This window comes from Galeopterus variegatus, unplaced genomic scaffold (genome assembly GCF_000696425.1).
Source record: "Galeopterus variegatus unplaced genomic scaffold, G_variegatus-3.0.2 Scaffold181, whole genome shotgun sequence".
NCBI lineage: Eukaryota > Metazoa > Chordata > Mammalia > Dermoptera > Cynocephalidae > Galeopterus > Galeopterus variegatus.
In genome coordinates this window covers 328,240-341,006 of record NW_007726292.1, presented here as the reverse complement: position 1 = coordinate 341,006, position 12,767 = coordinate 328,240, and the positions used below count along the sequence as shown (strand labels likewise).

At 35.3% G+C, this 12,767-nt stretch overlaps 1 protein-coding gene across 1 annotated transcript in view; it reads left to right on the top strand.

Annotated features, from left to right (window-relative positions):
- Positions 1 to 12,767, top strand: part of GPC5 (glypican 5) — a gene marked incomplete at its 3' end in the record, with an annotated part of 474,236 nt that overhangs the window by 268,625 nt on the left and 192,844 nt on the right. Inside the window, exon 3 of the mRNA XM_008564102.1 lies at positions 2,613 to 3,307. Within this exon, the coding sequence (XP_008562324.1) occupies positions 2,613 to 3,307 (695 nt within the window). The remainder of the gene's footprint in view (positions 1 to 2,612; positions 3,308 to 12,767) is intronic.

The window sequence follows — 12,767 nt, the reverse complement described above, 5'->3', positions numbered from 1 at the left end:
GAAAATTTTTCAAATTTCACTGTCATACGATTTCTAATGTTTTAATTAGTTTTTTGGTTATATTGTTTAAAAAAAAAGAATAAAACTAAATGAGAGGAAAACTAGTCTGAAATAAAATAAAATTAAAACTGTAGACTTCATTCAGAAATTTATTTTTAATTACAACTTCAAACAGTAGTCGAAATTAGTTTGTTGCCAGTAGTACAGAGCAGCCTTAAAAAAGAAATAATGATATTTGGAGTATAAATGGATATTCCTAACTATTAAATATACTACCTTTACTATTGCTTTCACAAAATAAAGTAATTCCTAAAACATAGCTACTGAAAGAAAAGCTCCATATATTCTTAAATTAATATATTCCTAAATTAGTGGGATTGGAATTTATAAAGAAACATTGTATTTGACTTTTTAAAAAGTTGCATGTTTCAGCATCATTTAGAATTGGCAGAAATCAGATGGAGTGTTTGTATTGCCTGGGTCAAGAATGCTTTACTTTTATTCCACTGAAAATAATATTGCAGGTGTCAGTCACACATACACATCTGTAGCACGCACCTTAGAAACCCTGGTGGAACGCTTGTAACAATGCCTGTGACATAGTAGTATCTTTGAATCTTCCTTATTTTATCTTAAAAAATGAAATAATTTGCAGTTATTACTATTTAATAATTATTGGTAAATAAAATCATTTGCGAGCTACCTCGCAATTAATAGCCACACACAAGATAGAAAAATATAAGCGTAGCAGTTTTATTTTTAGTTCAAGCCACAGAGGTTGAATTTAGTTTTCATGTTCACTCTTGTGAATCTGTGAAAGCAGTGCAGTTGCTGCGATTGCGGCAGTGGGGTCAGACTGTCCTGGTGGAATGCTCGGTGAAGTACTCTATAAAAGTAGAGAGAACATTTTAAACATACAATTGCAATGTTTCAAAAACTGGCCATGTCTAAAGAACTACCTGGGCTGCTTGTTAAATATAGATTCCTGGACCAAGACAGTATTTAGAATTTTCAGAGCAGAGGCCTGGCAATCTGCATTTTCCTCATGAAACCAAGGTGATCAGGCTGTTGATGTTAGTGTTGTCACTCTCGGCAGACCTGCTAATCTTAGTTGAAGCCTTCAGTTACCATCCTATTGGTATTTTTTCTCGTTCTTATTGAGTACCTAACATGTAGCTTATACCTTAGTGGGCACTACAGATGCATAGATAACACATGAGTCTTACCTAGTTGACAATCTAGTTTATAGTACTCTTTTGTTGCAACAAATTTGCAATATCTTTTAAAAGCCATTGCCTTTGATTGCAGGGTAGATGCACCTTGGCATACCACACTAAATCCTGGAACACAATATGAATCAGTCTCAGGCCAAAATCGGAACACATGATGTTGTATTCTTATTCCTTTGTACTCTTCATAAAAGCATTTTTTCCCGTTTTTTTGTTTTGGTGAGGACACTATGCTGTATGCATGACACAGGGCTGCCTATTTAATATTTCTCCCTACACCTCTGCTTTTTGTTATGCCATTTTATTTTTTTCTACTGTTCTTCCATCTCTTTTTATAATATACACAAATAGTGGTTTGAATACTGAATTATTATGTGGTCTTTTACAAACTAATTAAAAATAACTATGAAATTGGGACTATGGGATATTATTTTATTGAATTTATTTTATAATTAATTATTTATTGATACAGTCCAGTATCATTATTTAGTCTAGTTGTAAAATGTAATTACTAGTGTATCCAAGGTGGTTTACTGCTGCTTAATGCCATCATTTTGAAATAGCATTTTGACATAATGATTACTCCATCTCCCATATTTGGATTTTCTTCCTTAATTTGTGGATAAATTATTCTTCTTTCTGTAGAGAAATTGATTTGGGAACATGTTATTTATGTAAGAAATAAAATATCACATGGTCAAGTCTGAAGATAAGATGATAAGAGCAACAGAATATAATTGATGAGGTGGTTGCAACTATTTATTTTCATCAAACGATAGCACTAATTATTTTTCCATTGCTTACAAAATATGATAATTTATGGATAGTTTGATAATGAAATGTTTTATTTTATTTTTAGTTTGAACATGCTGAGGATTGTCAGGTTTTCCTTTTGGAATTTGGCTTCTCTTTGAAGCAACTTGTGTGTAATTTACTAGCATTCAGTCTTTAAAAAACAAGATGAAAAAACTATGAATGGTAAATCGAATATTTAACGTTATCATCTTTTATAAATAATGAACTCAGGATATGAAATAAATTTCTCAGTGATACTTTTTTCCTATCATTAGTGGGTTATGAATGACTATAGTATAAAATAAGAAACTATCATACATGTAACTTAATTTTGATTTGTGTGCTTTTTAATGGACTTTGATTCTAGGAAATATGTTTATATAAAATCTGTGTGTTGTGTGTAATGGCCATTATTGTCCAGCCACTATCCTTGTAAAGCTAAATTTGGTTTAGTGGGCTGAGCGTTATGACTTAGATCCTTAAGTTAGTTTTGGCGCACTAATCTCATTTACTTTTTGGAGCCTATGAATGAACACTTTCAACATAATTACTAAACGTTTTCATCCTTTTTCTCTTCTTGTGTTATAGAAACCCTTGAAACTCTCATCAGACAAGCAGAAAATTACACCAGTATACTTTTTTGCAACACCTATAGGAACATGGCCTTGGAGGCTGCTGCTTCAGTTCAGGAGTTCTTCACTGATGTAGGGCTTTATTTATTTGGTGCAGATGTTAATCATGAAGAATTTGTAAACAGATTTTTTGACAGTCTTTTTCCTCTGGTCTACAACCATCTTATTAACCCTGGTGTGACTGACAGTTCCCTGGAATACTCAGAATGCATCCGGGTGGCCCGCCGGGACATTAGTCCATTTGGTAATATTCCCAAAAGAGTAATGGGGCAGATGGGGCGGGCACTGCTGCCCAGCCGCACGTTTCTGCAGGCACTCAATCTGGGCATTGAGGTCATCAACACCACAGACCACCTGCATTTCTCCAAAGAGTGCAGCAGAGCCCTCCTGAGGATGCAGTACTGCCCTCACTGCCAGGGCCTGACTCTCAGCAAGCCTTGCATGGGCTACTGCCTCAGCGTTGTAGGAGGCTGTCTGGCGCACATGGCAGAGATTAATCCACACTGGCATGCCTATATCCGGTCACTGGAAGAACTGTCTGATGCAATGCAGGGAACGTATGACATTGAACACGTGCTCTTGAACTTCCACTTGCTTGTTAATGATGCTGTGATGCAGGCTCACCTCAATGGACAAAAATTATCAGAACAGGTAAGCAGCCACTTCATGTTTCCTATCTGATTTTTTAGAATTCAAAGATTAGCCTCTCTCTCTCTCTCTCTCTCTCTCTCTATACATATATATATATTATAAAGATATACATATACATATAGACATCGACGTAGACATAGATGTAGATTTAGATGTAGACATAGACATAAACACAGAAATATCCATGAAGTTAAAGCTGGATAGCTTGGTTTTAAAAAGTGAGACTTCAGAGACTCTCCAGAATTTGTCACAGTGATGATATGGTGTTGCTTTGCCTCCCACGGATTTGTCACCCAGCTTCCCCTGGGTGATGGAGCCACAAAGGATTATTCAAAGCCCATCTCTTCTGAACAGTGAGAAGCCCTGAAGGGGTTAATCTCCCAGGATTCTCAAGAGCGAGGCATTCCTTCCTTGGGAAATTAACCAAGAACGGGGGTTCTAGCCCTGCATTTATTCTCCAGACCAGGAAGTTACAGGAAAAGAACACAGGTGGGGTTATTGTTTAACTATATAGGCTGGTAACATCAGTCAAACAAGGAAAGTGACATTCCATAATGCACTTTGCAAGAGGTTAAGTTGATCCATCAACAAAAGCTTGGTCTTAGCAAACATTCTCTCTCCCTACAGCAATTTCCCAGTGTCTTTACATATTAATCAGTACCTTGTCTGTCCTTGGGCCAGCAACCTTGCTGTGCTACAATTCTTTATCTTACAACAGAGACTATAGGCTGGGGAAATTTTCCTGTCTTTTGCAAGGTTATCATTTTATATGTACTTTTAAGAAGTTAGGCTAAACATGAAAGTACAAGAAAGTAGGCCCTGTGAAATATATTTGCTTTATAGTATACTCCACAGTATGGTGTTTTTTAAAATGTGGTATGTACACTGTCATGGTGCTTTATTCCTGGTAGACTAAGACATTTTTGAAACAAAATCATCAAATCAAAGTATGTGAGAGTTTTCTATTTCTCCCACCTTCTACAGAGCCATTTTCTTAAATATTCACAGGCTCCCTTAGAGATAGTTCTCATATCCCATACAGTGAAGTAAGACAAGCTGCTGATGGTTCTCCTGAATCTTTTCCCCTGAAATAAAATTATACTCTCCAGTGCCAATAAAATACACCTCCTTACCCTAGTATTAATTTACTGAATTAGTAAACACTCTCACCTAAAGATCTACATGCCAATTATTTTAATTAATTCCTGATAGAAATTGGATCTGAAAAGCTTTATGTCCAACCACTTCCTCCACTTCTCTTCCTAACACTCTGGATGTTTTCAGGGCTGTGTGAGCCTCTATGGTGCCTTTATGCAAATTAGAAATGGTGCCTCTGTAGGTAGATGCCAGACCATGTATTGGGTAGAGCTGGATTTTGACTCCAACTCTCTGCTCCACTCAGGTGGGTGTCCCTGTGTAGTGAACAAGTTTCCCAACTTGATGTAATGTCTCTGGTCTTTTTGTCCCTTCTCATCCCTTTATTAAAATCAGACATGGACCAGAACCTCTGCAAGGGATATAATAAACCAACTCAAATGAGGCACAAATGACTGCTGAGGTTTTAAGAATTTCATAGGTATGAGGAATAAACATTTAGATCTAGGAAACCAAATGTCTGTATTATGATATGCAAAAGGAAAAATAGGTACAAGAAAACTGAGACTGAGTCCAGAGTTAATTACATTTGGGGCATGACATTTAACATCCTAGGACCAGAGTATTTTAATATATGTAGGTGAATAGATTTTCAAGATCCTTTTTGTTATGTATTTTTGAGATCTAGAGGGCCTTTTTGTATTCTTAAAATCTATCATGTAGAAAATGAACTACTTTTCCTATTTCAAAGATTAATATAAACACATTAGTAGTAGACAGGCATGTTTACCTGTTCTGAGTTTGTTCCTCATTAGCCATGTGGCCTGGGCAAACTATTAAAACCCTTTGAGCCTGTTTTGTCCTGTGTGAAAAGGAAGAAATGATAATTCATGTGGGTTGATGTGGGTAAGACTCTGACATTGGTAGGCACTTGGGAGCCAGTGACCTTACTCTTTTCTTTCCCTCTCCTAGGGCAGGCCCTGAGCTGACCTTGGTGAAGCAGGTTACTATATATCTCAAAGTATTAGAATAAGGTTTGTGTTTTATAAATCAGAATTTTGCTTAAACTTTTATCCTGTGAAACTCCTTGATATGTTATCAAAGAGTAATCTTTTTTAAGCAAATAGTCTGATTATATATAATAGTCCTATGACTATAGCTATCTAGAGAAACATTAAATATTACTAATAAATTGTAGATTCTTTTCTAAATAAAACAACAGGATTCTCTCTTTTACTTATGGGAATGGAGTAAGAAGAAACTGACTAAATTTTTTGAAAATTGACTCATTAATATTTATTTTTTGCCAATATCGAAGTGATTATAAGCTTTTTATCAAGCTTTATAACCAGTTCACACGTTTATAAATTTAACAAATGCAAAATAAATTTCTAGAGAGCCTGCAAATAATAACTTTCTTACATTCCCAAAGCAATCTCTGCGATCTAGTACTTCCAAGTCTAGTCCTCACTAATACATATTTTCGCTTTAAAAAAATCCATAGAGGTACCTGATGTATAATACTTCTATTGGATGAATTTCAACGGAAAGGAAAAAAAACGTTCTCAGTTTCCTGAGAAAAATCATTAGTATCTTATATTTGTAAATCTTTAAAGAAACAAAAGCTAATTTACAAGAGTATTTTTAATTTTATAATTATTCTGTGGATTAAGTAAGACAAAACTCAATGTAATAAAGCAGAAACAGAGAGGCCACAGACAGTAGGGATTAAAATCAGTCTCTAGTGTCAGACTGGATTTCAGATCTGTCTCTACCACCTGCTCGATGTGAGTTTGTGCTTTTGACTATTTTCTCTCTCCTTGCTTCAGTTTTCTCTTTGGTTAAATGGGGAAACAGCAATACCTACGCAATAGAGTTCTTGTGAGAAGAAAATCAGTTTTAACACTTAGATTAAATTCTTGTATATTGTAAGTGTTTAAATCCTACTAATTATTATCACATTATATTATTTATGAGTAATTCATTGTTTTGTCTGGTGTTTTAAATGCTCCCAAAGTAAACACCCCTTTCTTTGGGTTGTAGAACTCAAAAATATATTAGTGGTTTAGGGCTCAAAAAAATTTCAAATGATCCGTTAATATAAACAAATAAATGTAAAGCTTTTCCTTAAATGAGAAAAACACTGGTGTTTTCAGTAAATATGCAAGTCTCGTGTTTTAATATTAACAGATGTAGGTAAGCAAATCACTCTCATGTAAATAAATCATTCTGTAAATAAAAGTCCAATATTTTTTGAAATTCTATTTGCTATTAATTGCATTTAGTGTATTATTTATTGTTATAATTTGACACATCAAAAGCACAGAACATACGGTCTGGATTAATCCCAGTGTTTCAACAAGTTCTGAGTGGAATAAATGTTACCAAGAAACTCAGCGGAACATTGATTCTACACAGTTTTAGAAACCAAAAGGTTTTGTTTGTTTGTTTGTTTGTTTTTCGTATGTAATGGAATCAGAAGCATAATTTCCAACAAGAGAATTCCCATTTTATTTTTTTCTTACAGATACTGTAATCTGTTTTTCACCTCTTTTATCTGTACGATATTAGTATATAAGTAGAGATACATCTGGTTGCATCCAAATTAATTCAGAATTGCAATATAATTTAATTCATGAAACGTATAAAAATTGAATTTAAGGTGAATAGTATGCACTCAGGGACTTTAATGAGCTGTTAAGAAAACCAAAATCTCATCACTGCCCTATACATAACAACGTTTATCTGAATCTGTAGAAAGCAAGCAAAGTAAATTTATTATTTTTTTAGGTGTTTCAACTATATATAAAAATTATAAAGAAAAATTAAAATAGTGGCATGGATTATTTAGGGCAAAGCACTAATTTTGTCCTTTTTCTTTTATAATGAGGTACACATTTTCTAAAGTATCAATATTTATGGAATTTTGCATAAATAGGGACTAAAGAATAAGTAAAGTTGGGGCAGAATATTCAAAATCTCAATATCCAAATTAACCCAATTAAACTACAATGCCATTATAATGTTAGATATTTTAAATTTAGTTATCTTAAATATAACCCGTTTTAAATATAAACCATGAACTTCACAAAAGCCATGAAGTCTCCTTAGTGGCTGTTAGTGTAGTGCAGTGTGGAGGCTTTGGGGTGATGAAGAAGAGGTGGCAGAGTGCGTACAGTTTTGGGGACCGTGACACTTTCACAAGCATAAAGGCTAATACGCCCTTCTCTCTAGAAAAATGATACATGCTGACACACAGGCACGTGCAGAATATTGCTTATAATTTCAGAGACATTTCAGCTCCTGTGATGCCACAGGCCCGAGGGTAAGAGCAACTTGTTTAAAGTAAGGATATCCTCAATTCTTAGGTGAAATATTGTGATACCAGAGTTGGTTCATAGCATTTTAGAGAAGAGAAGTTTAAATATGGCTGTAATTATTTTGAAACTAATGTAAGATACATAGAGTATGTTCTTGTGACCATGACACAGATCAGAATGTATAAACATGAGACAGATACGATATTGTAATGAATAAAATAAGCAGAATCTCTGGGGTTGCTCCAGGTTCCACAATACATAAAAAGCTGAGAAGGCATTATTTCTGAAACAGACTTTTTTAAAAAAGAGTTTTGATTCATGTACATATTTGTGCTTGTCTGTCACAGGTAGGCAGTGGTGACAAAAGGTTATACTTCAGCTATCTCATGGATAAAGTCTATGCGTGGTTGGACAAAACTTCACTGAAAATACATTCATAATGCGTTGGAAGATATTTTTACCTTTGCCTCATTTTTGTTTAACTTATGTATTAGGTTGATGTTGAGCTCATGATTAGTACATTGCTCAACTGAGCTGGCTCTTCTGAGAAATAGGACTAGAACTTGACAAAAGAACAGGGAAAAACATAAGAACTAAGTTCTAGAATAACTGAAAGGGGGAAATATAAACTTCTATGGTAAAAGGCAGCTCAGAAAGAATTCAATTAAGTGGGCTACCCCCAAATAGAAACACTATACATTAATATGGAAGAAAAGGAAGATTCATTAGACCATGGGAAGGTCATCCAGTCCAACTCACTTCAAAAGAAGAGATCGCTTCGAAAGGTTTTTATCCACTAGCTTCTGGGCACTAAAGAGTGATAGGGAATTGTCACTCCAGAAGTGGCTGCATTAAAAATGTAGCGGCAATTAATGGTTTCTCCTTTCAATGATAGTCCCATTTTGTTCTTTTCAGATATGGAATGCAGTGTTTTCTAACTGGAGACAACTCAAAGGATAATCGTATTGCCCATTGATTTTCTATTTAAATGAATCTTACAGTACGTTGAGGTAGTTCTATAGTATTTTTAGCCTCTGCTGGTAGGAATTTTCTTTACATGCCTGATTAGATCTGAATCCTTTGCTCTTTATAGATTTACCCTCTGAAAATGTGGATCATGGGGGTGGGGTGGTGGAGGTGGAGGGTGGATCCAGTTTGGCCCTTTGATAACCTCTCTTGAGGTTGAAATGATTGGCAGTGGTCAGGACCAATTAAGACCCTCTTACCTTGTATGAGGTAGGTCCGTAATTATTTAGGTACATATTAAATAAAAAGCTTGAATAGTTTTTGGATAAATATTTCATAGGACTTTGAAAATGTTGCATTTTTATCATTCTGAGAAGGATTGTGGCATGAATTACTTGAGAATAAGTACTGATAATCGTAATTCTTTATTCATGCCTAATTTCCTAAGGGAGGAAATATTATTAAATGGCTTGTGAAGGTCTGAAGTTCTATATTGCAGAATTGTGACAAAAGTCCCTGTGAACAATGTTCCATCACGTTTGTGGACAACTAAGGTTGTTGGAAAGTTCACCCTTACAGTGAGCGAATATCTGCATCCTAAACTGCCGTTCGTGGAGCACCAGAATGTAATGTTCTGAAGGGAGGGACTAAGTCTTGGCTGTCTTAGCCTTCAAAAATTTTAAGGCTATTATTCAGCCTCCTTTCTTGACATTCTCTTCTTTCCAGGCTATCCACCCCCATTTTACTCTGAATGAAAAAGGTAAAAAGAACTTTTCTCTTACTTTCTTCCTCAATCAATTTCTGTGTCAAGTATGCATTTGCTTTTGCTAATTTACTGAAGTTTCTGTAAGATAACAGAGCTCTTATCTTAATGTTATGAACTTTTAATCTGGGAAGAAATTTTTAATAATATCCAGTCATTCTTTTGAATTTTTCTGAAGTAATTTTTGCTTGAATTTTATGAGTGTGTTGCTCTTTACATGCACCACTGATGTTTTCAGCTGCTTTGGAAATATTTTCTGCTACCTTTGTGGTGTAAATTCTCTCTGAATTGGATACTGCATTAAATTGTCTGTGGTTTTTACAGTTTAATATATTTTATTTTTTAATTAATTACTTTAAATTAAATATATACAAAAATTATATGTATTTATGGGGTACAATGGAATGTTTTGATGTATGTATGTACTATGGAATGATTAAATCAAGCTAATTAACATATCAGTCACTTCAAATACTTATTTTTTTGTGTCGAGAACATTTAAAATCTACTCTTTTAGCAATTTTGAAGTGTCCAGTACATTATTGTCCACTATAGTCACAATGCTGTACAATAGATCTCCAGAGCTTATTTCTCCTGTCTAATGGAACAGCATCTTCACACTCTTTCTCCTTTGACCAGCATCTTCACGCTATTTCACCCTCCCCCTGACCCCAGCCCCTGGCAACCACCATTCTATTCTCTGTTCTTATGAATTTGAATTTTTTAAATTCCACATATAAGCGAGATTACACGACTCTTGTCTTCTGTGCCTGGCTTATTTCACTTAGCATAATGTCCTCTAGGCTTATTCATGACATTGCAAATAATAGGAATTCCTTCTTTTTTAGGGCTGAATTACAGTATTCTATTGTATATATGAGGGTACTTCAAAAGATTCATACTATCTTTCAATTCTATTTTTCCACAACTTTTTAAAGTACCCTCATATATACCACATATTCTTTATTCATTCACCCACTGATGGACAGTTAGGTTGACTCCATATTTTGGCTATTGTAAATAGTGCTACAATAAACATGGGAGTGAAGATATCTCTTCTACGTACTAATTTCGTTTCCTTTGGATATATACCCAGAAGGGGAATAATTGGATCATATGATAATTCTATTTTAACTTTTTTTTTTTTTTTTTGTCTTTTGTCTTTTTTCCTGACCGGTAATGGGATCGCAACCCTCGGTGTCGCGCCCGCACAACACTCAGCCAGTGAGCGGGGACCGGTCTCCACATGGGACCCGAACCCTCGGTGGGAGCACCGCCGCGCTCTCAAGCGGCGCACTCTCCAGTGCGCCACCGGGCCGGCCCCTATTTTAACTTTTTAAGAAACTCCATATTGTTTTCTATAATGTCTGTACTAATTTACATTCCTACCAAGTGTACAAAGGATCCCTTTTCTCCACATCTTTGCCAGAACTTGTTATATTTTGTGTTTTTAATAATAGCCATTCTAACAGGTATGAGGTAATACGTCATTGGGGTTTAATTTGCATTTCCTTGATGATTAGTGATGTCAAAAATGTTTTTAAAAATATACCTGTTGGTCATATGTATGCATTCTTTTGAGACATGTCTATTTGGGTTCTCTGCCCATTTTTAATCAAGTTGTTTTCTTGCAATTGCATTGTTTGAGTTCCTTATATATTGTGGATATTAACCCCTTATCAGATGTATGGTTTGCAAATATTTTCTCCCGTTTCCATAGGTTGTTTCTTTACTCTGTTGATTGTTTTCTTGGCTGTGCAGAAGCATTTGTCTGTTTTTGGTTTTGTTGCCTGCACTTTTGGGGTCACATCCAAAAAAATCTTTGCCAAGACTAAAACTTTGTCAAAACCTTTCCCTTTGTTTTCTTGTAGTGGTTTTACAGTTTCAGGTCTTATGTTTAAGTCTTTAATCCATTTTCAGTTGATTTTTGTATGTGGCGTGTGATAAGGGTCTAATTTCATTCTGCTGATGTGGATATAGTTTTCCCAGCACAATTTATTAAAGACTGCCCTTTCCTCATGGTGTCTTCTTGGCAGCATTGTCAAACATCAATTTACTGTAAATGCATGGATTTATTTCTGAGCTCTCTATTCAGTTCCGTTTTTCTATGTGTCTGTTTTAATGTTAGTATCATACTGTTTTGATTACTATAACTTTGTAGTATACAGGCATACCTTATTTTATTGCACTGAGCTTTATTGCACTTCACATATATTGTGTTTTTATAAATTGAAGGTTTGTGGCAACCCTGCAACAAGCAAGTCTATTGGTGCCATTTTCCCAACAGAATGTGTTCACTTCATATCTCTGTGTCACTTTCTGTCTCTTTGTCACATTTTGATAATTCTTGAAATATTTTAAACATTTTCATTATCGTTGTATCTGTTATGGTGATCCATGATAAGGGATCTTTGGTGTTACTATTGTAATAGTTTTGGGGCACTGCAAACTGTGCCCATATAAGACAGTGAAATGTTGTGTGTGTTCTGACTGATCTACCAATCAGCTGTTCCCCTATCTCTCTGCCTCTCCTCAGGCATCTCTAATCTCTCAGACATAATATTGAAATTAGGCCAGTTAGTAAATGTACAGTGGCCTGTAAGTGTTCAAGTGAATGGGAGAGTTGCATGTATCTCACTTTAAGTCAAAAAATCTAGAAGTGATTAAGCTTGGTGAGAGAGGCATGTCAAAAGCCGAGATAGGCCAATAGCTACACGTCTTTTGCCAGTTAGCCAGTTGTGAATAGAAAATAAAAAATTCTTGAAGGAAATTTAAATTGTTACTCTAGCGAACACATGAATGATAAGAAAGTGAAACAGCCTTATTGCTGTATGGAGAAAGTTTTATTGGTCTGGATTGAAGAGCAAACCAGCCACATTCCCTTAAGCCAAAGCCTAATCTAGAGCAAGGTCCTAACTTTCTTAATTCTGTGAAGGCTGAGAAAGGTGAGGAAGCTGCATAAGAAAAGTTTGAAACTAGCAGAGGTTGGTTTATGAGGTTTACGGAAAAAGGTCATCCCCATAACAGAAGAGTGTAAAGTGAAGCAGCAAGTGCTGATGTGGAAGCTGCAGCCAGTTGTCCAGAGGACCTAGCTATGATCATCAATGAAGGAGGCTATACCAAAAAACAGACTGTTAGTGTAGACGAGACAGCCTTCTATTGGAAGAAAATACCATACAGGACTTTCATAGATCAAGAGGAGAAGTCAATGTCTGTCTTCAAAGCTTCAAAAGTCAGGCTGACTTTCTCGTTAGGGGCTAGTGCAGGTGGTGACTTTAAGCTGAAGCCAGTGCTCATTTACCATTTCAAAAAAAAA